This window comes from Pieris rapae, chromosome 16 (assembly GCF_905147795.1).
Source record: "Pieris rapae chromosome 16, ilPieRapa1.1, whole genome shotgun sequence".
Lineage (NCBI taxonomy): Eukaryota > Metazoa > Arthropoda > Insecta > Lepidoptera > Pieridae > Pieris > Pieris rapae.
The window spans coordinates 2,957,715-2,985,548 of NC_059524.1; the positions used below are offsets into that span (position 1 = coordinate 2,957,715).

At 32.2% G+C, this 27,834-nt stretch overlaps 3 protein-coding genes across 3 annotated transcripts in view; 2 read left to right on the forward strand and 1 right to left on the reverse strand.

Moving 5' to 3' along the window:
* LOC110998380 (cyclin-G-associated kinase) overlaps positions 1-4,505 on the forward strand; it is a 34,708-nt gene extending 30,203 nt beyond the window's left edge. The window contains exon 20 of the transcript XR_006750732.1: positions 4,494-4,505. The gene's annotated coding sequence lies outside the window, so the exon portion shown is untranslated. The remainder of the gene's footprint in view (positions 1-4,493) is intronic.
* Positions 148-3,084, forward strand: LOC110998383. Its single transcript, XM_022267019.2, has 7 exons — positions 148-649; positions 753-948; positions 1,026-1,109; positions 1,294-1,429; positions 1,927-2,213; positions 2,450-2,559; positions 2,813-3,084. Exons 1-7 carry the CDS (start codon positions 377-379, stop codon positions 3,005-3,007), a joined length of 1,281 nt encoding a protein of 426 aa, XP_022122711.2. The 5' UTR covers positions 148-376; the 3' UTR covers positions 3,008-3,084.
* Positions 3,531-15,592, reverse strand: LOC110998381 (tudor domain-containing protein 1-like). The gene is made up of 16 exons (XM_022267018.2): positions 15,456-15,592; positions 15,260-15,380; positions 15,056-15,185; positions 14,232-14,513; positions 12,978-13,104; positions 12,195-12,333; positions 11,432-11,566; positions 10,839-10,936; positions 10,156-10,241; positions 9,735-9,844; positions 9,305-9,416; positions 8,399-8,542; positions 7,308-7,405; positions 6,504-6,608; positions 5,953-6,161; positions 3,531-5,256 (listed from the first exon to the last, which is right to left on the reverse strand). Coding segments are annotated over exons 1-16 (2,055 nt in total). The 5' UTR covers positions 15,458-15,592; the 3' UTR covers positions 3,531-5,099.
* Between the last annotated feature and the right edge of the window lie 12,242 nt (positions 15,593-27,834).

The window sequence follows — 27,834 nt, forward strand, 5'->3', positions numbered from 1 at the left end:
GTTACAGATAAATTTTCCTCTGTTATTTCGCAAACCTTTTGTTTCGATTTAGGTGTTACTGTAACACCTAAAAAAATAGATTATGATATTAGAAAAAAACTAGATTCTTTAAAGTAACACTGTTACTTTAAAGAATCTAGTTTTGGCTTCCAATCGGTGTCTATCACCAAGCACTGCAGGATCCTCCTTTGGGTTCGGCAATATTCCTTTTCCACAAATTCACCACATAGCTGTGGTTCACACTCCAAATTACCTAATCACATTTTCCATCCAGTGTTTTTTCTGTTAATGATAGTAGAGTATGAGATAAAATATAATATGTCTGTGGTGACAGCAGACAGCGTGAGGTTGTTTTGAATTATTGAATGAAAAAAAAATGAAACATGTGATCTTATTGAGTTATTGGACAACTATAGCCCTAAGTATCAACCAACACCAATTATTTTATATATTTCAGTTATATACTTTTAATGAGATACTTTTAAGTTTGTTTGGAAAAATGACCAGAAGCTGTGATTATGAATTAAGTTGGGAGAGCTGTCCTGTTGATATCATGTTAATGATCTTTAAAACATTGAATATAAAAGATATTAATAGTTGTTTTCAAGTTAATAAGACATGGAGGAGTGTAGTTACATATTATTGCGATGTGAGTAATGTATACAATCCTGTAACTGATAATTCCTTTCATTAACTGTACACATACCACTGTTTAGTGTTATTTCTCATTACTGTGCCTATTGTTATTTCAGCGATATAATCTCTGGCAGATGTTAGTTCAAGAAACAATCTTTAATAGAGGAATTACTGTAATGGATCATACATATTCTAGTGGAGGAAACAAGGAGATTTATTTGAACTCAATCTTATGGCATGATTTATCTTTGGCTAAATGTGGAATAAGTTATTTTGATGCAGTAAATGCTAGGCAAATACATGTTGATAGTGGTAAGTCTATAGTATTTCTGTATGTATTAATGTCTCTTAACGCATTCTATTGCTTTTAATATCATCTTTACTTTCAGATTGCTTGACTGTAGTATTTTATGACAAAGTTATCGTTTATAATGTCAATAATTTAATTCCTTTAGAAAAAATACCAAAGAAATGTAAGTACATTTTATATATTTTTCCAAAATTTACGTCTGCTGGTAATTACAGATTTTTTACTTGAAACAAATCTAGAAATATTTAACACATTTACACTACCTCAAAGTACTTCTTGTTTCTCGTAAAGACTCCTTTAATTGTATATTGTTTTCTTTTACACAATGATTTTCCCATTTGGATTAGATGAAGACTTTCAGTGTAAAGGGGACTTAATAGTAAATGTAGTAAGACAGTCATTAGGAAAATACATATTGAGTATAAACAATAACTGCAACTGTAAGAATAAAGATGTATCTTTTCACATACCAAGCCCACATCTGTAAGTAGCTTTATATGTTTTTACACCATATCTCATCAAAGATTGGTTAACAATGAAAATTCACCCATTAATTCATTATACAAATATATTATGTAAAAACATCCCAGCATTTGATCTATATAAATTACTATGAGTTGCAAGGATCTATTATAACATAAATTTCACTACATGGTTATCAATATTACTTAAAAAACTGTTATGGCAATTTTATTGTGTTGTGGTTAGATTTATTTTACATTTTAAAATTCAATGTTTTAATTAGCACCCTTCTCTTAGCTTATCATGTACATCACATGATATTCATCCAAAACTAAAAAAATCATACAACCATAAGCATGATTTGATACTTGTCAAGTCATGGTGGAGATACTGATATAAAAATGTACACTAGACGTTAGAGGCATTGCATTATTCAAAGTAAACTGGAATTGCAACAATCAAGTTTTCTAACATACTTTGTAACAAAAAACTATACATACATAACTCTTTTATTGCAGTTGGAGTATGAATAAAACATTCTGCTACTTTCTGGATACAGACTACACAATTTGGAAATATATATTTGGAGATTGTGATAATCATTGCCACTTTATAGCGAAATATTATGGAAACAGGAGTTCTGTTCAGGGACTTTTTATGGAAAATGATACTGTACTAATAGCCTTAAACAATGGCAAAATTTACCTATATTTGGAAGTAGGTGGACAAGTGTTACAAAAATACTTCTGGGGTCAAATTGATTTTCAGTTACACTGGCTAGATACAAGCATCGCAATTTATGGATGTAAGTCATATGAATGTTTGGGGCGAATTCCATTTAAATTAATCAATTAGTTATTGGAAGCATTCTTAGGTTAATTAAAATAACCCTAATACAACTGAAAACATTCTCTTTCTGTTGTGCCTTTTTTAATACTTTGTAAACTTCATCCATACTTACATTATTATTAGTACATATTCTTATTTACTTATTATACTTTAGATTTTATTTATTTTAAATTAATTAGTATTTATTTTGAGGTCCATCCAATGTGCAGTTATCAGAGACAAACAATTCATTAATTTTTTCAAATATATCAACTGCTACCCGCCATGGAAATATAATACTGCTTGGTTACAACGATGGACTAGTAAGTTTCATTTATTATTTCCAATGAACACTGACCTAACTTAAAAAGACAAACTACTTTAAAAATTATTACAAGGAAATTAAGTGTTAAAAAAACGACCCTACCTAAATGTTTATTTATTATTATTATTTTATATATTTGTGGGTCTATTTTTTTAATGTGAGGAATTTTAATAACATTTAAAGATTATATTCAACAATAATAATATTAATCATTTTATTGTATGTTTAACTGTATCTTGTTTTTCTTACAGTTAGAGGTGTACGATTCAAGTGAAATTTATTTAAAAAAACCACTACAACAGTTCCTTCTGCGTTTCAACGATACACATATGCCGGTTCGTAAAATAGTGGTGCATGAAGGCTATCGAACACATACTATTTTTGCTTTAGTCGGCAACAAGATTTCCAAAATTCACCTCACACATGAAGCAGAATTTATGCAATAAGCATATCACTTGAACATACATGGATGCTTATTGCAAATACAAAGGCAATTATTTTTGTAATAAATGAAGTTTTATTATTTTATTTGTTTTTATTATGGAAACATCTTTATCAGCATAGAATTATTTTCTATAGTATTTCTTTAACATATTTTGTAGGACTGAACCATTATATACAGTATAAATGGTTAAAATTTTATTGTAATAAATAAAAAACAAATGTACAAAACAACATACTTTATACTAAAATAGTGGGGCAACTTCTTCTGCGGTTCTATGTCTAGTCAATATCACCTATTGGAAAACAAAAAAGCTACTAAATTTCTGTTTAACTATACGGTGATTTGATACATTGCGTAACTTATTTTTGTTTATCCTAAAAGTGAATATATGACTTAGTATCGAAATCGTACCTTCTTATCTAATGTCATAAAACTGCCTTATTTTTTATTACAGTTTTTATAATTTTATAACATCGGTCGTGTTAACTCTAAAGAGAATTAAACGAAGTTAGTAAAACAAAGTCTCAAAAAATGCAAAATATATTTAAAAAAAAAATGGATTAGCTGCTTTGGCTTTACATAAGTCAAAGGGTTGGTGTAGACATTTCTGCATCTGTTCTGGTCCGACTTCTTTGGGAGCGTTCAAGTATCACGTAACGAATTTGAGGGGGGGGCGGGAATTAAACGTTACGATGCGGGAGGATTGCATTATGCATTCTTGTATATATTATTTTCGACTTTCCAAACACCACATAAATGCCAACTTAAAGGAGTCATAAGTACCTGGGTGGTGACGAAACGTTTTACTATTTGGTACAGAAGAACGTTACGGCGCGTTACATGGGGGGGGGGGGGGGGTCAAGAGTCCCCAAAAAATGCGTGACGTAATACTAATGCTCCCTTAATCGAAAAGTCAGTCAATTCAATTGTAATATAATATGCAAATGTACCTATTGCGTCTAGTGATTTTATCAAAAGTTCAGACTGATAATTACTTTAACACTAATTAAAAATTATAAACTTAATATACATCTTTAGAAAATGATTATCTTATAGATTACAGTCTCATAGAAAAAAAGTTTTTTTTAGTATAAATGGTACCTCTACTGTCACTTTGGCAGCTGTCATTTTGATTACCGACCCGTAAAATATTGATTAAATGATTAATTACTTTTTAAATAAAGTGAATTTACATTAAGTTTAAACCAGTTATGTATTGTTTTATCTGATTTATATATTTGGAAAGTGCCAAAAGAATCGTGAGGACAAAAAGTCGAGGCTTAGACGTACAATTTCGGTTGGGTTATAATACTGACATTCATCCTAAAACTACATATATCATAAAAAGTAACTTGTCATCAACATAGCAAGAATTAAAAATATGTTCACCTTAAAAGCAATATTATGCTATAACTACTCATATACATTTTATAAATGAACATAATATTCACTCATATGAACAGATTATTTTATCACAGCCGCAACAGCAAAATAAGTACTTATCACGAATAAAAAAGTAACAAGTGTCTTTGACAAAGTATTAAGATTAAACAAATCCAGCTATAACATTTCGCCACAAATTTCTGTACACTGAAATATTAATCTTATCTTACATAAAAATGAAATAAGGTTCATGTGATTAACTTTAAGCGTGCAATTTTCTTTAGTGTTTTAGATATAAATTAACTTGAAGTAAAAATACTATAATGAGAGTTAAACGACACCATTCTAATATTGTGGTATTCTAAAACATCAAAGTTAAACCTAAATTTATGATCTGTCAAAGTTTGACATTTAAGACGAGATTGTGATTAGTGACTTGACATACGATTCACTCATAGGTACGTGGCTATGTCGTCTCGATCAATTATTATTGAAATAAGGGCACAAAAAATTATATAACAGCAAGAATTTGGGAGAGATCGCTCGACGCTCACTTTATCAACACGACAGAGCTGCAAGTTTCATGTACATATACTAGTAGTTTACAAAAATAAAAAAAATAGTTTTGATTCCAATATAAGTAATATGTAGCGATCACAAACTATTTAATCATTCAATTGGAAGATTTCGTTCGAAAATTTTATCGAAATCTAAGAAGGAATTATGACATATCGTCGACCGTCCGTTAACTTGTAGTCAATTGTGTATTCCTGGCGTTCGACAACTTTTTGTAAGGCTAGTAGTTCGGCAATGTTGTTGCCTTTCTCGTCGTATAAAGAGACAGTTATACTATCGTAATCAGTGGCGCTGTAAACAAGAATAGCTCATATCAACAAAAATTCATTGATATACTAATGACATACATAAAAAAGACGAAAAACAAGTTATAGATTCGTTTCATTATGCCCTAAAACAGATGCTCAGATAAAAGGTAGACGTTAAAGGCAACTTTATACAAAAGAGAGGAGAGAAGAGGACGCTCTAAAAAAAGGGAATTGAGAAAAAAAAGACATGGATATTTAGAATAAGCTGAAGCCGTTACCAGTGAAAGTATTCCGGTACAGAAAGAAGTTAGTATATTGACTAACCAGAAAAAAATGTATAAAACAAAAATATACTGTACATTCAATATTTGTAAAGTTGGGAAATAAACGGGCTTTATTATTATTAATGAACAGGGCAAAGTTGTTTTAAGCACACAATAGTTGCATCTGACATACTCAAATCAATTCTATGCAAAACATTTACAGACATTCCCAAAGTTATTCGAGTCATTATCACTATGAGCATTGAGACAAATAGTGTTTTACTAAACATAAAATGTTCAGATATAAATCGCATTGAATACAGCTTAGTAAGTGACGCTAAATTAAAAGGTGACACACAAATCACATACAACGTAGATATTCCAGGCTAAATATAGTTTCTATATTTGATTTTTTTTTAATAAAAATGTACCCACATTTATTTTTATTTTTGTAACTACCCTATAATAATACTCACATGACTTCCGCATCGAACTTCTTGTCCTGTATTAGAGCGATGAGGGCGTTTCGCCCAGCTATAAGATTGGTGGCCGCCTGATTTTTCATAGTAATGCCAGCCAAAATACATAGGGTAGCCTGAGTTGGCAAAACGCAAAATCGGGGGTGAAGTTCGCGCAATAATTCTTCGTCCACCCATATAACGTTGCCGTAGTCCACGTATTTTATCTAAAAATAATAAATTAATTTAGAAAATGTATATAGACAAATAATTGAATATTAATGGAATCATTTTTTTTTATCTTTAACCATTTTAGATTTGTCTGTCCAATAAAGAGCAGTCTCAGATACAACAATCTGAGGCGCAGACCTAAAAAGGTGTTTAGTAATTTATTTTATTTTTTGGTCTGTCCATAATGATACAGGTTGGGTTAGGTTAGGTACTTTTATATGATGCTAAAAACACTTCAAACATTAGTTTTTATTTCGCAAGAAATTTCTATAATAATTCAAATTGATTTTGATTAAAGACCTAAGTTTATTTAGCTATATATATTCTGAATTTCTTACCTCGACTTTTCGATCAGCTTTAGTTGAAGTAAGAACCTTCGCGCGGTACCATTTTCCATCCATGGGATATAAAGAAGCTACCAACTCTCCCGGAGCTGGTATCATCTGAAATTAAGAATATATTCCATTGGCATATAGCTCAATATGTCATCGAAATAACTATACCTATCAACTTTTCATTTAAACAGAAAATGTCAAGATATTGTCAAAAAACGAGTATTTACAATGTCTTTTTTATGTCCTCAAATAGAAAAATATTTTTTATACATTTTTTTATTTACTTTTATGTGTCAATAAACACAATACCGGGTATATCCGTGTTCGACAACCTCAGCCAGCCTGTTTTCCCCTTTCCTAGGTCTGGTGGGTAGGTTTGGCGTCTCTCGCCGGTCCCACGCGACGAACACTCCGGTTATAATTAATGTACGTATGTACTTAATGTACATATAGACATACATATTAGATAATTCAGCAAAAATTTTTCTGCTAGCAGAGCCCATCCCGGGATACCCTTATGCCACACACAGATATAAGTAGGAGTTGCTAATATATATATATATATATTTTAGAAACTCCTACTTATAGAGTAGATAGATAGATATTGTATAATTAAAAGGTTCTAAATCTCTGGTCTCACGTGTGTTTATAAACAGATAAAATAAGTCCTTTGTGTCTTTGGCGGCCCCGACTTTGGTCACAACATTTTAAAAAAATCTTAAAAACTGTAAAGTTGTTCAAGTAAGGTCACTGGTTATTTCTAAAATTAGAATTTTTCAATTAAATAAAATTATTTAAGAATATTACCTTAAGTGGTCTATATGTGGATATCGTAGCTGCAGAGTTCATATCCTGGACAAGAGCTGACAAAGAAGTCAGCGGATGGAACTCTTTCTCTGTTATATCTAAAATACATAGAAAATGTCACTTACAAGTAATTTATGGAACGAATTATTACCCGCAAAACATATACACTGTGGACTGTATATGCTAGTACTACTACTGTGATATTACTTACAAAAAGTTGGAATTTAATGGAAGCAAGAAAAATCTGTATTAGAAAAAGAAATTTCTTTTTTTTAATTATTCATTTGAAAAAAAATCTTGTTTGTATGTCCTGTGCTGAAAAGGAAAATATTCTTTCCGTGCAAAAGTTTAATTATAAAACGTAAGCATTATTTAAAAATTATTCTAAGTACCGTCAACATGCCAAAAGGAAGACATGCTGCCCGCGACACTGGGAATCCTATAGTACGGACGCGGAGCACGAAGAATTTCGTATATATATATATAACCTTTGGGCCTACTGCAAGTGGTTAAAAACTTTTTTTTATAAGTACGAATATTAAAAACGGTAGCTTTGATTTTTATTTAGACTAAACGGCTTGATGGATTTATAAAAAGGAAAAGTTATGATTGCGACTAAGATTTGGTAAAAAAAACAGAAAAACTCTTAAAAAAAACATTTAATTTTAGTCAGAGGCATCTATTTCTGATGAACTATCAGACGTTTCGCCAGATACGTTACTACTTATATATTATACTATAACATATATACTACTTATAACAAAACAGACCAAAGTACATGTGCACCACCACATGTCTTTATGGTTATGACTAAAAGGTTTACAATCTCTGAATACGGCGGTCACTGCATCTGTGTGAGCGCAACGGCAATATGTTTATGCGCGAGCGACAAAGACATAAGATGAGGGGTCATTCTACGAAATTCTTCGTGCTCCGCGTCCGTACTATAGTGCACTTATAGGATATTTAGTTAATATCCTTTTTTGTTAAGTTTTATAAAGATTTTTATTTTCTAACATTCTCTATACGCATACATTCCTAAAAACATAATTGTCAAGTAGATCGTCAATAATTAATATACTAATTCTTACCTTTAGTGTCGTTTATCATTTGTACGTAGAAATGATTAAAATGCGGGACATGCGATACGACCACGCGTACAAAGCTTCCGGCGGCGGGCAACGGCAAGGATTTTAGGTTGGCCGGTACGAACACTCGGTCCAACGTCCACCCATCTGTATAAAAATCCATCTTAGCGTAATATTCATTTATATAAAAATGCACGATAACGAAACACACAAAAAACACAATGCATGAGTTATGTAATCTAACATGACCCATAAGTCGATTCAAAAATTCTTTATTTCTCAACGAATTACATTCACTTAGCGAGAAATTTTAGATTAGGTTAGTATTTACATGTATTATTTTACATATAAACGTGTGTTATGAAATTATGTTTCTAATATTGTACAATATTATTTACAAAAGTGCAGGTAGTTCGCATTGATGCAAACGGCAATAACATATTTTTGTGTCATTTTGCAAATAACTTTTTGGTAAATTTGTCAGTAATCTATAGTTTAGGTACTAAATTTTACGAAAGCAAAAATTATCGATACTATAATACAAAAAAATCTAAAACCATTTTATTTATGATAATGGAGGGCCTTTAAATATAGCTGCAACAGCCCATGTACAACCATGTTTGTGCGTGTGATACCGGCCTGTAAGAGACGGGACTATATATGTACCATAAGTTATGCCACTTAATGATTCGAGGTAATCTTTCAAGAGCTGTCAATCTCTATGCGTTGACAGCAGGATTTTGACAGATTTATGATCAATTGTCATTAGAGACTGACTCAAAAATCAGTGTTAGTCATGGCTGATCTATTTGCCTTTTAAAAAAATATACAGAAATCTTAGACAAAAGTTGTAGGGCTACTAGTTATTTGCATTTTAGAATATTATATATAATGTCAAGGGTCAATGACCTGGGTGTTTCACAACGTGTTTCTTTGTGCAGCGTTTCCCCTTGAAGCATGTCTTTTCCGGTCCTCCCTTGTAGTGCTTGCAAATGTCCGCCTCGTCTCGGTTATGATAACCCTTAAATAAATAAAAAAATACAGAAATGACGCAAGTCTTTAAGTAATGATTTATTTATAAAAATATAGGATGAAATAAGTTAATTTACTTAGAAAAGAGTAAAAACAATGGATATTTTAAAGATTATTATAAAAATCGAGAGTGATCAGAAATAAATAACTAATAAATATATTAAAAACCTAATAATGGACTTTAACTTGAAATAAAGGAAAAGTTTATATTATGTTTTAATAAGTATTTATGGCGTATAATATAATACACGAATGGAGCTATGCCTGCTAAGTCGGTTACTTTATTTTTAAATTATTTTGTACTTACCGTAACAGCGATCACTGGATCTTCGTATTCCGGTATTTGTGTTATATCACAGTTTTCTTCGGTAAGACCTGGAAATCCTTCCGAAGCATCCGATCCTTGGCTATTATTAGCTGAAAAAAGGTTATTTTTTTGTTTTTCTAAAGCAGCCGCTGTCAGCAACAAGCGGACTCGTGTTTTAGATTTTTTTTATTTTTTTTTCAAAAATATATACACTATCCTTAGTGTAACTTAGCTAATAAACGATCATTTGAAAAAAATAATATTAAATTCATAAGATACACGATGTTACTACTGCGAACTCACGTATTCATAAAAATTTCGATATTTGAAGGCTTTTATAGCGAGCGAGTATTAAAATAAGTAATCTTTATATAGGGAGTTCAGATGAATACCTATATTTAAGAAATAATGTTTGCCTTACTTTTATCTGAAATTGCCTTAAGGACAATGTCGTTGACTTTTTCTCCATTTTCCAAAAGTACGTAAACGCCCAGGGATTCGGAATTGCTGAAAACAAAGTGACGTGAAAAAAAATATCTAGTTGGCTTCATTCTTTTAGATCTCGGCCTCAGATTTCTGTATCTCATTCAGTGTCATTTGTGTATTCTAATAGACAACTCATCTACTTGCATCAGCCTTCTGTGCCTGACACAAAATACATTTTTGCTTTGCAATACACAAAGAGTGGTGATTTTTATTGCAATCACCACTCGTTTTGTGTATTGTTAATTTTATTCAATTCCATATTTTAGGTACTAACCGAATCCAAAAAGATAATCGGTAATACAAATTGATAATATTCGCGTAAGATCATCTCCAAGGCATAAAGCTCCTTAACGCTCAAACCCAATAACCTATCTCAATCCATTTTTGACCATCTGAGATAGACATCTTAAACCAAATATTGGAAAAAGATTGTGATATCCGTCTGTCGATACAATCTATTCATGCTAGGTCGGTTCGGTATTTGTGGATAGATCTTTGTATGAAAATGACAGTTCAACTGATAAAAAAAACTAATTAAAAAAAATAATAAAATAATTTGAACATCCCTCCATCGCACGCCACCGAACTTAAATCACGTTAAAAATTAATAAGACTAACTTATCATCAACGTAGATTGTGCAATTCCTTCCGAGGTGCATTTTCATAATTTTTTCAACCTTCCGAACCGCCACTGAATCGTCACAATCTATCTCCACCTAAAATTTTCATAGATATTAGGTATATTCAATATTTTAGACTAAATTTGATAATTGTATTTTTTTTGTGTACGCCGTATGTTTCATTTCTCATCATTTCTGTCAGTCTCTTACACTCGAAGACTTAAGTATGCCATAATTTAATCGATGTTTTGGTTTTTTTAGTTATTTTTCTGACTAGGGTTCCTTGGAAGAGATCGCTTCCCTATAAGACCGTCGCATCCGTAGCAATTACTATTAATAATTAATACTTAAACATTCATGGGAGTTAAAGTTTATATGTTACAAATTGCCTTCGAGCCAAATAATATACCATCCTAATATATTTAACTAACACATACAGAGGTCGACATATCATCCATTTAGTTATCTATAATTTATTTTATCCTCAATTCCAGTTTCAAAACTTAAAGGCCGGCACCTCACTCGCGAGCTGGCAATTTATCCTACAAGTGTGACTTTAACGTTAGCCCTATAAAATATTACTAAACTCACCCCAGCCAGATGGCAATATCGGGCAAATGGTGGCAAGCCACAGAATTGTGGCATCAGCGGCTGAAGCCAACAGGTTGGTACTAATCTTGTCTCCCCATAGTCTACTAGATGCACTTGGGCAGACCGGATGTCCTCCTGAAAGAGGAACTTCCATTTATGACCTGATCTTTAAGATAAGGTAAATACGTACAAACACACGTACATACCTTACAATTCAATATATATTTTTAGATTAATTGACTTTAATTGTTCAGTTATGGATTTAATAAAAATATATATTTTTTTTTAAATTTCTCCAAAGTGGTAAAGTTTTACAAATCATTGAAACTATCTCAATGAAATAATGAAACACAATAAATAAATAAGGGTACACGATTATGATTCTTAAGTCTAACTAATATTATCCACACACACAACTAAAGTTTTGTTAAATCGGATGCTATTTTGCTATATAAAACATAGTCTTAATAATCCGTCAACGGACTCGCGACACCCTGGCCACGTCCATAGGCAGCAGTATATAGGGTGTCCCAGAAAGAATAGATAATCCTTGAACTCCGCACGGAACATCTCTCTAGCGCTCAGAAAAAAATATCAAAAAAAAAAATCCAAGTGATACTCAAAATATGTTTTTTTTAAAGATACGTTATTAGCACAACGCTGTTCCGTGCGGGGTTCAAGGATTATTCATTCTTTTTGGGACACCCTGTATACGTAACTTAATTCTCACTCACAACACATCGTCCTATAAAAAATAACATACTTCACTGAGTTGTATGAAGAGTCCCCTGGTATATGAATCGGATTCTTCATACACAGCACAACACGACAGAGGCATCATTTGGTTGAGTGGAAATTTTACCTTGTACTTTTTGTAGTACTCTGTCATGTCTGTCATTAATCTGAAATTTTTTTAATTAATAGAAATTTAATTATATAGCAAGGTTACTTCATCGCAAGGTTTACAGTATATATTTTTTATAAAAAAAAAAAATGAACCAATTTAGAACAAATAAAATAAATAAATTTTAAAAGTAGTAGTAAGTATTATGTCTATCCCATTCTCGCTGTATGATTCCTGGATCATCGAGTTTAAGTTCCACCACTTCGTGGAACCAGCTGCAAACTGAAGTATTTCCGAACCAATGCCACTTAGGGTCCTTCAAGAAAAGAGCATACCAATTCTTAAAAGGCCGGCAATGCACTAGCGAGACCTCTGGCATTGAGTGTCCATGGGCGGCGCCCGGCGGTATCACTTAACATCAGGTGAGCCTTCTGCCCGTTTGCCCCCTGTTCTATAAAAAAAAATCGGGTGCTTTAAATAACATACTTTTGTTTTACTCTTAAACCCTCACGTACAACAATAGAATACAAGCGAAATAATGTTAACTGCTATGTAACAAATAACGCAATATAACCTTCGAAGAGAGTGCCTACATCTGGCTATACTCTCGGGACGTAACTCTGATGATTTAGGAAATCGCGACGCTTACTATCACACCCATAGATTTATCACGCCAGATGTTCTGATTGCTTGTATACTTACTGAAATGCTTCATCTATATTTTCAGTAGTCACCCAAAAGGATGTTCCATCAACATGTAATAATACAGCGGGGTATTCATAATCCAATTGCAACACTGATTGTGCCGGCAATGTCACATTTCCAGCATCTAAAAATATAAATATATAATGTTATAGTTACATAGTTGGTACATGGAGTAAAAGTTGCAGTGACAAGGGACAGAGTCCAATAGAGCAAATAATTTAATAATACTTGATTTTCTGTAAATTAAGGAATGAATCTATGTACTCCTCCGAAACAGCTTGACCGATTCTCATGAAGTTTTGTGTGCATATTGAGTATGTCTGAGAATCTGACAACATCTGACAACAGTCATTTTTCATCCCCCTAAATGCTAAGAGTAGTCCACCCCTAAATTTTTTTTTAATTTTTAGATAATTTTAATTTTGATACAGTATGAGAAAATACATACAACACCTAATTTTTACCCCTCTACAATCAACCCCTATTTTTCATTATTATGAACATGGCAAAACGACGTTTGCCAGATCAGCTAGTATATTAAAAATAAATTCCTATTTTCCCTTGACGCGCTTTAAGCTTCGGGAACGGCTGGACTGCGATTTCGCTAATTCTTTTTTGTTGTGTTTTCTATTGACAGGAAAAGGTTCTTATGAAAGAAAATAAAATAGAAAATTACGAGGAAATTTAAAAAAAAGAAAGAATAATTTAACCACCATGCAATTCAAACTTTTTTGATGTAAGCGTTTGACATAACATTGATAGAATGCATGCTGCAAATATCATCAGAGGATGTAAGAGAATTAAGTATGTAGATAAAATATATTATATAAAATAATAATCAATAAATTTATTTAAAATAGGTAAAATATGTAATATATTATACTTATAACTAGATAAGCACACTACATCAAAAAACTTTTAGAAGGGGAGACTAGAAACTGTATGACCTAATATGTAGGTATACCATTTATCATATATTTATATATATACTTTTCTGCTGAACTGAACTCTCATTATATGGAAGACCAGTACTTACTACAAACACTTTAAAATATTTATAATCATATTTTAAAAAGTAAGTTAGTGTTCTAAATATAAGTTAGTATTAATTTTTAATAAAATTATATTAGTTCATAAAATAAATGCATTTTCATTTGTAACAGAACTTATAGCTGGCCTAGGTATATACCTATAGTTATATATATAGTTATGTATACCTATTTCAGTTTATATTAACAATATGTTCCTTACCTTCAAAACTAATATTTTTTATACCTTCTGTAATAGTTTGACTATTACAATGTTTTTCTACAGAAGGTATTATTTCTTGCAAAGACTCATTAGAAAATGAAATTAAAGGCTGGTCTTTTGGTATTTTCTTTTTCTTTGACCAGTCCTGAGTCTTCAAACAAGTTTTTGAAGTTGATGGCACAGGTTCAGACATTGTATCTGTTATATTGAATGGTGAGATTGATGGAGGTAATCTATTTGTCAACCCAAAACCTGGAGGAGCAGACCGATTGGCAGGATTGACTAAAAACATAACTTGTATTTAAGCAGCAATTAAAATAATTTTATTATTAAGTCTCACATTATGTAGTATTATTAAATCAATGACATTCAGGAAATTGGTAAAAGATCTATTTTCTTAATCATTCAGGAGAGTAGTTGATTAGTAAATCTATCTGCCTGGAGGCATGGACGTCTTTAGGTTTTAAGCGTGCTGATTTCAACACAAAGTTTACTTTTACATAAGTATGTATATGTCATGGCATTGGTACACTGGATATATTAATGGTATGGAATTAGTTCTCTACACCTAGCCACAAAAAAATCTGGAAAATTATAGCAACAAATAGGGATAAGTGGAAGAATCTGGAGGAGGCCTGCACTCCATCTGAGGTCGAGTATTAGTGTAAAATTTAAATGTCATGGACTTACTGTAGTTATAGTATACTCGGATAATAGGCTATTTTTTATTTTTTTTATTATACCTAGCCACTGTGTTTACACAGCATGATTTTATATACTGAATATAGGATTTAAAAAAATTTAAAAAGTTAACTTTTACTTACCTAATTCTTCTACAGCTATATTAATATCATTTATTAAATAAGAATATTCTTCTAAAGTCTTAACACTATTTAAAAACCGATCTTTCAGCTCCATGTGGTCACAGTTTAGTTGTTGAATTAATCCTTGAGCCTAGAAGGATATAAATTAAGTTAAATATAAGTATGGTACTTAAAATTATTATTTATTGTTTAAAAGGTACATACCCGTATTTTTAAATATTGTAAATTCTTAATCGTGTTGTCACATTTAGCTGTAAACATGTGAATTCTATCTTCCATTTCTTGTCGTTTATGGTTTGCTAAAGTTGAGAGATTTACGTAACTCCTAAAATATAAGTTAATAAGAGAGTACTTTATATTATTTTGTAATATTTATTAAATAATATGAAAATTTACTCACATGGCGTTTGGTTAAAGGACCAAGTACATTAATATTAGCTTTATTTCTACAAAGTGACCACTAAAGTGCCTAAAAAAAATAAAATAATGCTAAGCATTTATTTCTGCGGTTTAATTAAAAATCTTTTTATTATTGTGGGCATGTCACAATCACATTAAAGGAATGTCGTTTTTCATATTTGAATATAATCTGTATTCGGTACAACAAAATCTTTTTAAATTTGTAATAAACGGCATTTCGCTAGAAAGAATAATAATCTGTGAAATCGGTTTAGTCAAAATATTCGATGCTAGATGTCACTAAACACAGCAATCAGCATTACAAAACCTTACAGATTCTACTCTATAAAAGATGGCGGGCGGAGTGTTTTTGTGTTGAGGTTAAATAACTTCAGTTTAAAACATTATAATCTTAAGTCACAACCCCAGAGCTTTACAAGTCAAACTTTACAACTTTCACTCATTCTATCTAGCTTACAATTTTTAATATAAGATAGGCAACATGTATGCGTATTAATATGTATTATAATATCAAAGAATCAATAACTGTCCTAAAATATAATATTAAAAGGAGTCCCATTAGGTAAGGTTCCGAAGATACTGGCAGCGTTCCCCCTTGGAATAGCTAGACTAAATCTTTGTGCGAGGTAGCTGCCAGCTCTTCGGTTATCTGTGATGTCGACTAACCTTTATGTCCTTAAAAAGTCTTATAGCGCTTAGACCCTACGGACCAAGGATCTCGACAGTCGACATCGAATGCGACAAAATCATATTCGGAGCCTAGACCCTTGTATTTGCATGCTTAGCTTTTCAGCCGCTTCAGAAGCCCCCCCAGCTCTATTGTTGGTTCCATGTAGATGGGAAAGAAGCCAGCGTGTCTGAACAGGTCCATACCAGCACCCGACCCATCTTCTTTGGAATCTAACTCATATCACCCGGTCCCTTGCCATGGTCTCCTGCGACACCAGTCGCCTTTCGGCACGTTGACAGTGGCAAGTCGGCGTGTCTCGAGAAGCGGCCTGTACTTTTCAGGCATGCCAATCCGTCATGTCCTTGCTTGTCTATTATATATGTATGTCATATGAATTTCGACTATACTATTTTACAAAAAAAACAGCGAGCGTTATCACTTACGCTGGCCATAGACCGCTCGATCAGTTCGTGAGCGATAGAGAGCTGAGAGGTCACTAAAAGCTAATTGAAAAAGTAGAGAACTCTAAGTCTATTTTTAAATAAACATTGATTTATGACAAATAAAACTAGTTCACTCAAATTACCAATGTAATAATAACTAATTAGAATAACCATCAACATGATGAGCCAGGGTTTGGATAGTAGAATTTGGTTATGCACTCTTTGCTTTTTACTCATCATAAGAATTTATTTTTATTAGTTTTTTCCCTCCACGCAACCCTAGGTTGCCTGGCAGAGATCGTTTGTAAGCGATAGAACCCCGTCATATTTTTATATATTGTGTCCTTTTTAAATGTAACGAACTGTAAAGGAAATAAATTAATAGGTCTACTACGACTAACTTGTAATATAGGAAAAGCAAACAACACATGCTTACTGTAGTAATTTGACGATCTCGCAGAAATGGAGATATTGTCGTAATTTAGCATGGTAACTAGCGATGTAGTGAACTATAACTTGTATCAATAAAAGCTATTAGCATCGATCAGTCTAAGTATCTGTCCCGGGGTATTATGGCAAATTAAGTTAAATGTAGTGGTATCCCGTATTGTGAACGCAGTTGTGGTACAAACAGTGGGTAAGGTTTTCTTGTCTCGTAACTCAGAATATCATCCTGATATAGAAATTATTTTTGCGTAACATGGGACTAACAATATTTTCCACAGATCCACGTCTAAGTTTGTGATAATGAGAACTGAAAAACAAACTTTTTGTTATTGGTTTTAACTGTTTCGGGGGAAAGTAGACATTTCTGTGAAGGTTTCACTCCTCGAAAAGTGTATGTACCTACCATCAAGTAACCCGTATCGCCACTCTTGAGTCAGAATAAGTAAAGTAGTAGTAAGTAGTATATAGCTTAAAAATAACGATATATATATATATCGTTATTTTTAAACAAAATTTGAAAATCACACGAACACAATTTCTTAGTTTTTTGGGATGTAAGGACGAAAAATATGTATTAATTGCGAAACTGTAATTTCTAAGCTAGGTTTATGAGCAGCATTAATAAATGATAGTAAGATTTTAAACTTCGAACTTCTACCATAGCGAAAAAGGTTATGAAACTTAATTAAATACATATATATTTCTAGATCACCTACTTTCCTATATCCTGTGGTAAACGCGAATAGATGCCGCAAGCGCGGACTTGAGTTGAAATGACGTTATTACTCGGCTGTACCACACGAATACTTGTCAGAAATAATTGTGGAAATAACTCCGATACGTATTGGTTAACTGTTTGTAGTTGCCGTAATGCGCCAGTAATGGTGGTAATGGTATGAAATCGACATTAATTGTATGCTATTTCACACCATCGCAGTTGCTTTAAGGTAAATCTCTTTATTATAATTCCAATGCAATGTAAGTTTATTAAGTATATTTGTTCGTTTCGTTGCATCTAGATATACAATTAATTTTCTAACAAAATATGAAATGTTAATTTAGGCGTGTAATTATCAACCTAAAGATTAGATTCAGACGTATTAGAGTTTGACAAGACATGATTAGGAACATGATTGCGAGCTAAGTCTCGTGTCGGAATCTCACATTCAGGGCCTTCGCGCTATTGCGTTTCCGTGCCGTAGAGTACAGGCTTTGCAAGGAAATCCCATCCCAAAACCAATCATATACCAATTTTTTTAAAATTAGAACAGGGGGCAAACGGGCAGGAGGCTCATCTGATGTTAACCTGATGGTAACACTCTCAAAGCCAGAGGGCTCGCGACTGAGTTGCCGGCCTTTTAAGATTTGGTACGCTCTTTTCTTGAAGGACCCTAAGTCGAATTGATTGATTGAACCTATAAAATTTGATCAATAAAACGTACCGAATTGTAAGGCCCAGTCGCAAGCAACACTAGATTATAATAACTTTATATTATAACAGTGATCAGTGAGCGACTCTCATTTCCAAAGTCGTGGTTTCTATCCCTGGCTGTGCCAATGGACTTTATTTCTATCCCAATTAATATACGCTTGAATGAAGTAAGGAAAACGTTGTTAACAAAACCGGCTCGCCATAGACCCGAAAAGTCGGCGTGTGTTAGGCATAGGATGATAATTTACTTGCCTATTAGATTGACAAATGATCATAAAGCAGATATGGAAATTGGAAGCACAGACTTAAAAAGGTTTTATTTTGTATCTAACAAGATAGAGTGTGACATCCGTCTACACCATAGCTTTCACAAATTTTTGGCGTTTAATGAATCTAACGAAACTTAAGTACACTGAACTCTCAGTTAATTAACTATCATTCCTAGAGAACTAATTCTAAGCCTAATTACAATTACACTTGGAAATAGGAATTGTAGCGCCCGCGTCGGCAGCGAAGGCGTCAATACGCCCGTGCAGGAGTGTTCACCGTTATGGTTTAGATACTGGAACGAGTAGAAGATTGAATTCTTAGTGTTGTAAAAAAAAATTTTGGACATACATCCGGTCGGTCTGCAAAACAAGATATATTGAAATATTTAAGATTATTAATGGAGAAGGAATAAAGCTAAACATTACAGAAGGATATAAGGGGATTATTATTGGACTTATTCAGTATCTGTTATAAATAATTATATCTATTCTAAACAATAGATAAAATAAATGATAGATCTTTATGAAGCACATGACTAATGTTGCAGATGTTACAATACAAATAAATGAGTTTAAGTGGAAATTTGCAAGAGCAAAAAAGTACTAAACTGGCGCGCAAGGTATAATAAATTAAGAGGAAGACAACTTCGAAGGTGGAAAGACCAAGAGAAACATCAGGTAATACATGGTGGAGTGACACAGTGGTGAGAGGAATGGCTGGATTTGGAGGAAGTGTTTGCCAAAAAAGGGTGCATAGATAATATCTAAAAAGAACGAGATAGAAATGTAAATATGTTTAACTGTATAAGCATCGGTAAAAAAAGGCCTATCATTATTTTTATTAAAAATAAACATATGCAAGTAATTCATTTCACTTATTGTCATTTGCATGATTGTAATAGTGTAAGTAGAAATACTTTATTTTTTATATTTTATAAAATAGGCTTATGTAAAAACTGATTAAATTATTTAATATCTATGTATTAATAAATAAAAAAAATACAAACAACAGAAAGAATAACCAATATATAATGATATAATGTGAAATGTTGATACTTTTAATTTTGGAATCATAAATATTAATTACATTTTAAAACGTAAACAAAGAAGACACGGTAAGTTCTGACAGAACCTCATTCCTTTCTCATTCTGAAGAAGCCTTTGCCAAAAAAGGGCACACAGTTGGTAAAATAATTAATTGATAGAAATATAAATTATATTATAACTACTTAATAAATCAAAACATATTTATGGTTGACTAGTAACTAGCGCCAGTAACTATTGCAAACCAACGTGCGATCGTCGGCGCGAACTCTATAATTATTAAGAACATCCAGCTGTTTTGCCCGTAGCCCATAATTAAAACATAGTTAGACCCAGTTCAGATTAATGTCTTAATAGAAATGTAACAGTTGATTACCTTAATGGGAATAGGTTATTATCGCGTTTTTACCTGATGTATGATGGATAACGTCATTTGTATGTCTGTTTTGATTACATCCTCTTGTGTAACGGTTCGTTGGTGTGTAATTTACATTGTTAGTGTTAAACGTGCCTTAATGTTTGGATTTTTCGGGTGATTTGGAACAGTTTCCTAGCCGGAGGTGTCACCTAAGGAGAGATTTTATTTATATTGATATAAGTTATACTTCTTTTGGCGCGCTGGGGAAATATGATGAAAGTTAAGTTTTAAGATGTGCGCGCACACCGTCACAAAAACCGACACCCTGAAGATCATATAGATAAACTTCTTCTTTTGGTGCGTTAGGGAAAATTAATGTTTTTTACCGACACCCTGAAGTTAGTTACTGTCAAAATTTTAGTTTTTGCTGCGGTTAGCGTCTTTTTTTCTACATATGTAGAATAGGGCGAAAGATAAAATTTTTGAAAAGATTTTAATCTTTTTACGCCATACATTACATAAGTACCTGCATCACAAGTTTTTTATTTATTTTTTTAGAAAATCTTATGTACAATAGAAAAATAAATGTTGTACTTTTCATGAATAATAATATATTTCAGCAGTGTTGTTTGGCCTCAGTGACCGATTCTCCTCCAAGGTGCAATCCCCGGCTGTGCACCAATGGACTATCTATGGCTCACGTGATGTGTGTGACATTCGCTCGAACGGTGAAGGAAAACACCGTGAGGAAACCGGCGTCCAAAAACTCGACGGCGTGTCAGGCACAGGAAGCTGATCTCCTATTAGATACAGAAATGACCATGAAACAAATACAGAAATCTGATTCCTAGACCTAAAAACTTTGTTGTGCCACTGATTTATTTATTTTAATTCAGTCATTATCAATTTAACCATGTATCAAATTGTTCTCTAATTTGTAAGTCTTGATATTATGAAAGAAAAATCAAAAGAAGTTATAAAATACAGAAGCCATTTTTTAATGTTGGTTGCATAGCCATCGTTAACTTTTTGAGCGTACATAGACAATGAATTATAAAACAATCCGCCATAAGTAACCATAGACAGCAAGTGTTAACAACTTGTAAAGCTAAACAATGGGTATGGAGGCTTTATGCATCTCGCAGAAGCAAAGTTTAAACCAGTCTCCCTTTTTTAGGGCTACCAATCTGGTCACCGCTAAAGGCATTATCAAAAATAGAATAAAATGAGCTCATTGCTTGTTATAAAATATGATAATTATATTTTTTTATGAATATATGTAACCGGGTACTTAAATAAGATCTTTAAGTATTTTTTAAAGGGAAACTACACCGGAAAACAATAATAAACAATGAATAGAATAACATGACAAGCCCATTTTTACCCATAGTAAATTGGATCGGGAGAAATATAAAAACGTTACATGGCAACCCTATTCTCTGTGACATGTTTTATGCGTGTTGCAATGACATGTTAATACATCCTTTTGTGGCTGAACGCCCGCCCCGTCTGCGTTCGCGCGGGAAAACTTGTCTTTACGATTTTATAGTCTGTGGCGATGCGACTTTAAGAAACCTCTTTGTAACACGATATTTATGGGTGTAAAAAATGTTTAAAATTATGTAATTAATCGCCATGATAACTAAAAATCCAAAGACGCAAATAACAATTCCGTGGATTGTAGGAGCTAGGGACATTACTCTTTGTTTGAGGAGCTTAGGATCTGTAATGATCTATATTGAGAGGATATTCTCTCAGACAATTCCGAATCAGCGTACCATTGGAAAGGGTCTGAAATGTGTTGTATGACGGATTATTTAACTATTAACGCTAATATACAATTGATTCAGTTATTTAAATAAATAAAAAGTCCCAACCTCATTTCTGAACTTGCGCACGATTTTTTCTATTCCCTCGTATTGTATACGTATACTCTTCTGTCCATAAAGTCAATATTAATATCCGACCTCCATCTAGAAAACAATTCATATCTTTTACAGCAACCAAACAATGCATTGGCATATCTCTGTGTCGTTTTAAACAAATCGTCAACCATCATCGCTTGACAGTCGTATAGCCCACAAATTAATATGGGAAGAAGGTCTTTGACGAAACATCTCTGAGAAATTTGATGTCACGTGTTTGACTTGCTAATACCCGTTCGCTTTGTTAAACATGAGAAGAGATTAAAATAACACCTAGGAACGCGATCAGATTAAATTAACTATGTGGTATATTAATTGATCATAATATGATTCTTTGGTCAATGCGACGAGAACCTAGTGAAGCTCCTAGTTATTGGCTACACAAATCTTTCCTCTTTATAATAATAATAATCGTATCTAAAGATAAAAAAAGAATCGCCAAATCTTATGATTTACTTTAGGATCATTGATTCATAAATATGTATTATTAACTTTTTAGTATAGTTTAGTTTTAATATAGTAAAGTTATTAAATACTATTATAGTAATTTAAAATAAATATTCTATTAAAATATGTATATGCAGTACGAAAATATAATTTTTGCACGTATTAAAAAAAAATTAATGGCTTTTCACAATACTCAAACCCTACTGAGCAAAGAGATATTATATCACGCACATACAAAATTTATAAGATATTATTATTTTATATATCTTATAAACTTGCAGAATATTAAATAACCTTTCATCTTAATCAACTTTTTACCATTGTTCTAAGTCAAATCTAATTTAGTCAAACCCCAAATCTTGTACTATATCTAAGGTATTGTATTCATTCTTAGCAACTTCATTTATTAGCAAGGAGCGAATGAACGAGTGAGTGATTTTGTTCTCACGAATGCGGTCCTCTTTGATTCAACTTTAATGACACCTTCGCGTGAATGAAATTGATTTGACGTCTCTGTTTCGAGTTTTCTCAGTTTAAATGACGTTTTTCGAATTTATACATTGACTTAAATTACATGTGATACCGCGAAACTTGACATTACAGCGAGTTAACACAAACCCATCATGTTATATTTATTCTGGTACTTCAATCTCAAAATTATTATCTTTACGACTGTAACAGTAAATGTTATGAATAATATTTATTTTAAAATTGAACTTTGGTCATTTTTCTCTACATGAAAGGATGTTTCTGCTCCTCTAGCCTGAACACCTCGACCAAGACCAGTCAAAGCACTAACTGACCCGAAGGCTTAGGTTCAGAAGCTGTATATAACCTTAGAAAGCGGTCGAAGTTATTTCTTTAGTGCGTTACACTGTATGACGTCATTGTAGTTATTCGTGTGTTGTAGGTGTCGCTTAATATTTCTTCGCTAAATGTATGCTAAGTAGTAGTGTGTGAGAGAATTGAAAATATTGTCAATTTACACTAATTTAAATAAGTTGGTTGTGAATTTTGACTAAATATTACTCTACAATACAAAAAGTTTCAAAATATAATCATCACGTATTACATATACTTTCTATTTAAACGTCTAGTATTAAGTCACGTGTATGCTAATAAACTAATAAATAAAAAGAAATCTCATTACAAACAGTAATCAATTTCCAAACATCATTTAGTAAACCTTATTATGTTTTTATTTCTATAGTTGATGGAAAGAGCTATCATTAGTGCGGTGGTATGTAAATGACTCAATCTCGGCAGCTGACTAGGTAATTAGATCGTGCAGGCGTCAAGTTGTTAAAACTACATTAGCTGACAATTTATTTGATAGTGATCGCGAGATCTTTTGTCATTTGGTTCAATGGCTATGTTCTATGTGAGACTAATAATTAAATAGCTTATAGCAAATTTCAGAGTGGATTAATGGGAATTTTTATATGAATATCGCAGATTCGAAGTGATTAAGCCAGATAATTATCACTATGGTCGTACGAGATTTGGATTTAATTTAAAATAAGTCAGAGCGTAAGACGCCGATCAGAGAAAAAATCAAAACCATCTATCCAACGCACTACCGTCAAATTGACTTTGACAAATTGACAATTTACAACCTGTAAATGACATAGTGTTCTTTTATTATATTGCCTCTGACATCTGTGTATGAAGGTAAAAATTAAAACCATGATGATCGCCAACCTTCGAAAGCTATGGTACTATAAGAAGACTAACGAATTTTATTGAATTTATTAACGAACTTATTTTATTACTACTGTAAGGCTATCTAAAGAAAAAATTAAAATAAACTAAATTATATTTCAACTCTAAGTTTACCTAATCTAAAAGACTATAGGTATTGGCCCATAACAGTATCTTGCCGTTGGTATAATTAAGATATTAACAATCTCCAATATCATATAAGATACATCTGGTTAAAACTGTTTTTATATCTGCTAAAACGTGTCGTCGTGTAACGAGTAATTTCTCGTTATAAAAGCCCATCGCTGGTGACACCTCGTTACCTAAACACAATTGATTACTATGTCCATGTTATTATTAATAAAAAATATAATAAATGACTGTGTAGGCGTAGGTTTTAATCAAGAGGTGTTGGCAGTGGACAAATAGTTTTTAATATAATCTATCGCCTTTAAATGATAATGTGATTGGCTTAGTCCAGAGTTTCCAGTTATAGAAAAGCTTTGATTTTAATTACCTTATATAGTCATTAGTCACACATATTCAGTTTTTTTTAAATATATTTCTACTTCGTTTAAAAGAGATTCTATTTTAATCATAAATTTTGTACATATTCCATTTAACCATAGAACCAAAATATAACAATCAGATAATAAAATTAGAATAAAACCATTGATTCGAATGTTGGCAACGATTTTCAAATTTGGAACGAGCGCGGCCATCTTCTAAATGGCTGCCATAAACGCGATAATTGGATAATCTCATTGGTCGGAAGCTAACTGAAAACGATTTTAGTGGTCTTTTTTAAATTGCACCTTTTGTTTTTATATTACGCAAAAATTATATGTTATTGGGTAATATAATCGGTCTTATCTGCTGGCTTTTAACAGATAATTAAAATGTATTTAATTCCTTTCATTATTTACATCGATTAATGTCAAACCTGGAGGTCAAAACAGATAACAGTAGACAGCTAATGAGATGCAGATTGCTTTGTCCAAATTTAAATAATACTTTAAAATATCTTGCTAACACAAATATTCATTATATTTCCTTTAAATGAGTTACAGTAATAAGATTTTTTCATAGGAATCTTACCAGTTTTATTGCACGGTGTTCATAAATTACAAAATTGACTGCGACAGAGCCACAGACCTCATTCCGTAGTCTATAAAAAGGTTTAGAAAAAATGAAGCGTTCGAAATTTAATTTATTCAAAATTGAAACGTCACGGCACACAAAGGCACGCGGCGGACAATGGCGGCGGCGGGCGCGAGTGTTAACACGAAAATTAAATGCTGATATCACAATTAATCAAGAGCCCATATTAATAATTGGCTATTCACTGCGAGGTGTCAAATTATATAGCTCAATTATCCGCCTGTAGAATAGAATAGGGCGTAGTTTGTACTGTTTATAAATAAACATAGGTAATATCGACTTTTGTAGTTTTATTTGATGTTCTTTTGTTATTTTTAACAGTTTGAAAGTTTTGCTTTGGATCAGGTCTGAATAGCCATTGTTATCTTTTAAAATCCAATTGAATTGATGAATTTAGTCTTGATTCAAACCGACGACCGTTATGAGCACGTAACTAAGAATTTTCATATTACTGTATTATTATATGTGCTATAAAAATACGAGGCGATAAAGTCGTTAAAAAGAGAACAAATTGATTAAACGAGAAGAAAAAAATATTTAATAAAATCATCTAAGTTATTAAATATATTATACGTATTTTAATCTACACAAATGTCTTTAATTCAGTTCACGCTCTGACTTGAGGGATGTGGTATTTTGTATAACGATATTTGACGTCGAATACATGATATATTTAGGCTATGGTATTATTGTTAGTTTGACATATTTTAAGGTTTTAGTACTTTCAGTCCTTATAAATCAGTTGATTGCTTGTTGCATCTACGTATCTGTTATATATAGCGATCCTAAACTTCATTATTTATAACTTATATTTATTTATATATAGTTTCAAGTTTACCGCATCGTACATCGTACAAAATCTACGGCATATTTCTCAAACTCTTCCATCTAAATGTATGACAATAGAAGTAAACATAAGTGTTACAAAAAAAAATAAAAAAATACAATTATAATATATGTACAAGATAAAAATACCAGAAAGCAGAAGAAAACCTTATCACCTAGACACTTATTTTAGCGTTTCGTATCAGTCTTTAAAAATCAGTGCATTGCGAATTTGTTTTCACAGTAAGAATTTTAATAATATCTTAATAATAATCTGAATCCTGGAGCGGCTAATTACTTGATGAAACTTCTATCGATAAATAAAACAGCTATCACAGCACTATACGATCTCGGTTTGGACAGGCGGCGATACAAGTGATAATTTATGAGCGATATATTTTTGGGATTAGTGAAGAAATTATTTCACATCGAGATCGCATTAGGGCGAGCGGAGCCGACAAGCCTTTATGGGCATTCTTTTACAAATAAAACTAGTATTTCATCGGATTCAATGTACAGTTTAATAATTTACAACCGTTTAATATTTTTTGCGGGAACGTGGAGCTGCGTAATCTTTTTTTTTTTTATTTGTAATGGAGCTGTGGGTGACACGAAGATTTGAGTTGTTTTTGGGTACATATAGGCTTAGTTATAACCATAAAGATATTCTTCGTTAAAATTATATCACTTTCAACAACACATTATGTACTTATATGCTTTTTATTTGTAGATGTAGTGAAGTGAACAAGATACTATGATGTCAATTGGAGAAACAGTAATAGGCAATAGACATTAGAGGGTGATTCTTAAGTATGTGACACAAACTCCATTTTGCATTATGTATCATATTATTTCAGCGGAAAAGGTTTTCTAAATTGGAGACACAGTAATAGACAATAGATATCAAACAAAGTAAGATTCTTTGGCGACACAAACTCCATTTTTGTTTCACCAAACTTTAAATCTCCGGTTTGTACACCCAGCAAAAAGCGGAATTGTTCGTGTGTTCCTCGAAATATTAAAAATTAATCTACTACCAATGATAAACGCAAATAACTGTAAAAAAATTGAACTAAAAAAAAAACTAAAATGATTTCTATTACTTCCTTATGTAGGTTTTCCTGCATTCCATTGTGTAATGACTTTGAATATGATTATCGTTTTCTCTTAGATTTGTTTTATATGTATTTATGTTTTGAAGAACAATAATGTCATTGATTACGAAGACGTAAAGTAGGCAATATGCTGTTAACATAATAGTTCCACTTGACTTAAGGTCTTATGTCCCTAAATGGGCATAGGGTATGGCAGCGTAGAAACCTTGATTTTTGGCCAGCTCTTTTAACTTCAATCCAGGTTATTACAGTTTCAATCGCCCCTTCAATGCAAATACAGCTGCTTTTTCTTTTGTCTCGGGGACTCTAGTTGAAAGCTTCCTTGGAAATATTGTACTTAACTTTGATTCCGCTGAAGCGTATGAATTCACAGAAAATATGAACAAAAATAGCAGTAGCACAGGATGATTAAGCAACATTCAACAGCACTCATACAGTCCGAGTCACTTGAATAGCCTCACCCCCAAAATTAATATAAATTCTGTTGTATATTCAATGTCGCCTGTTTTACTTCATAAGTAA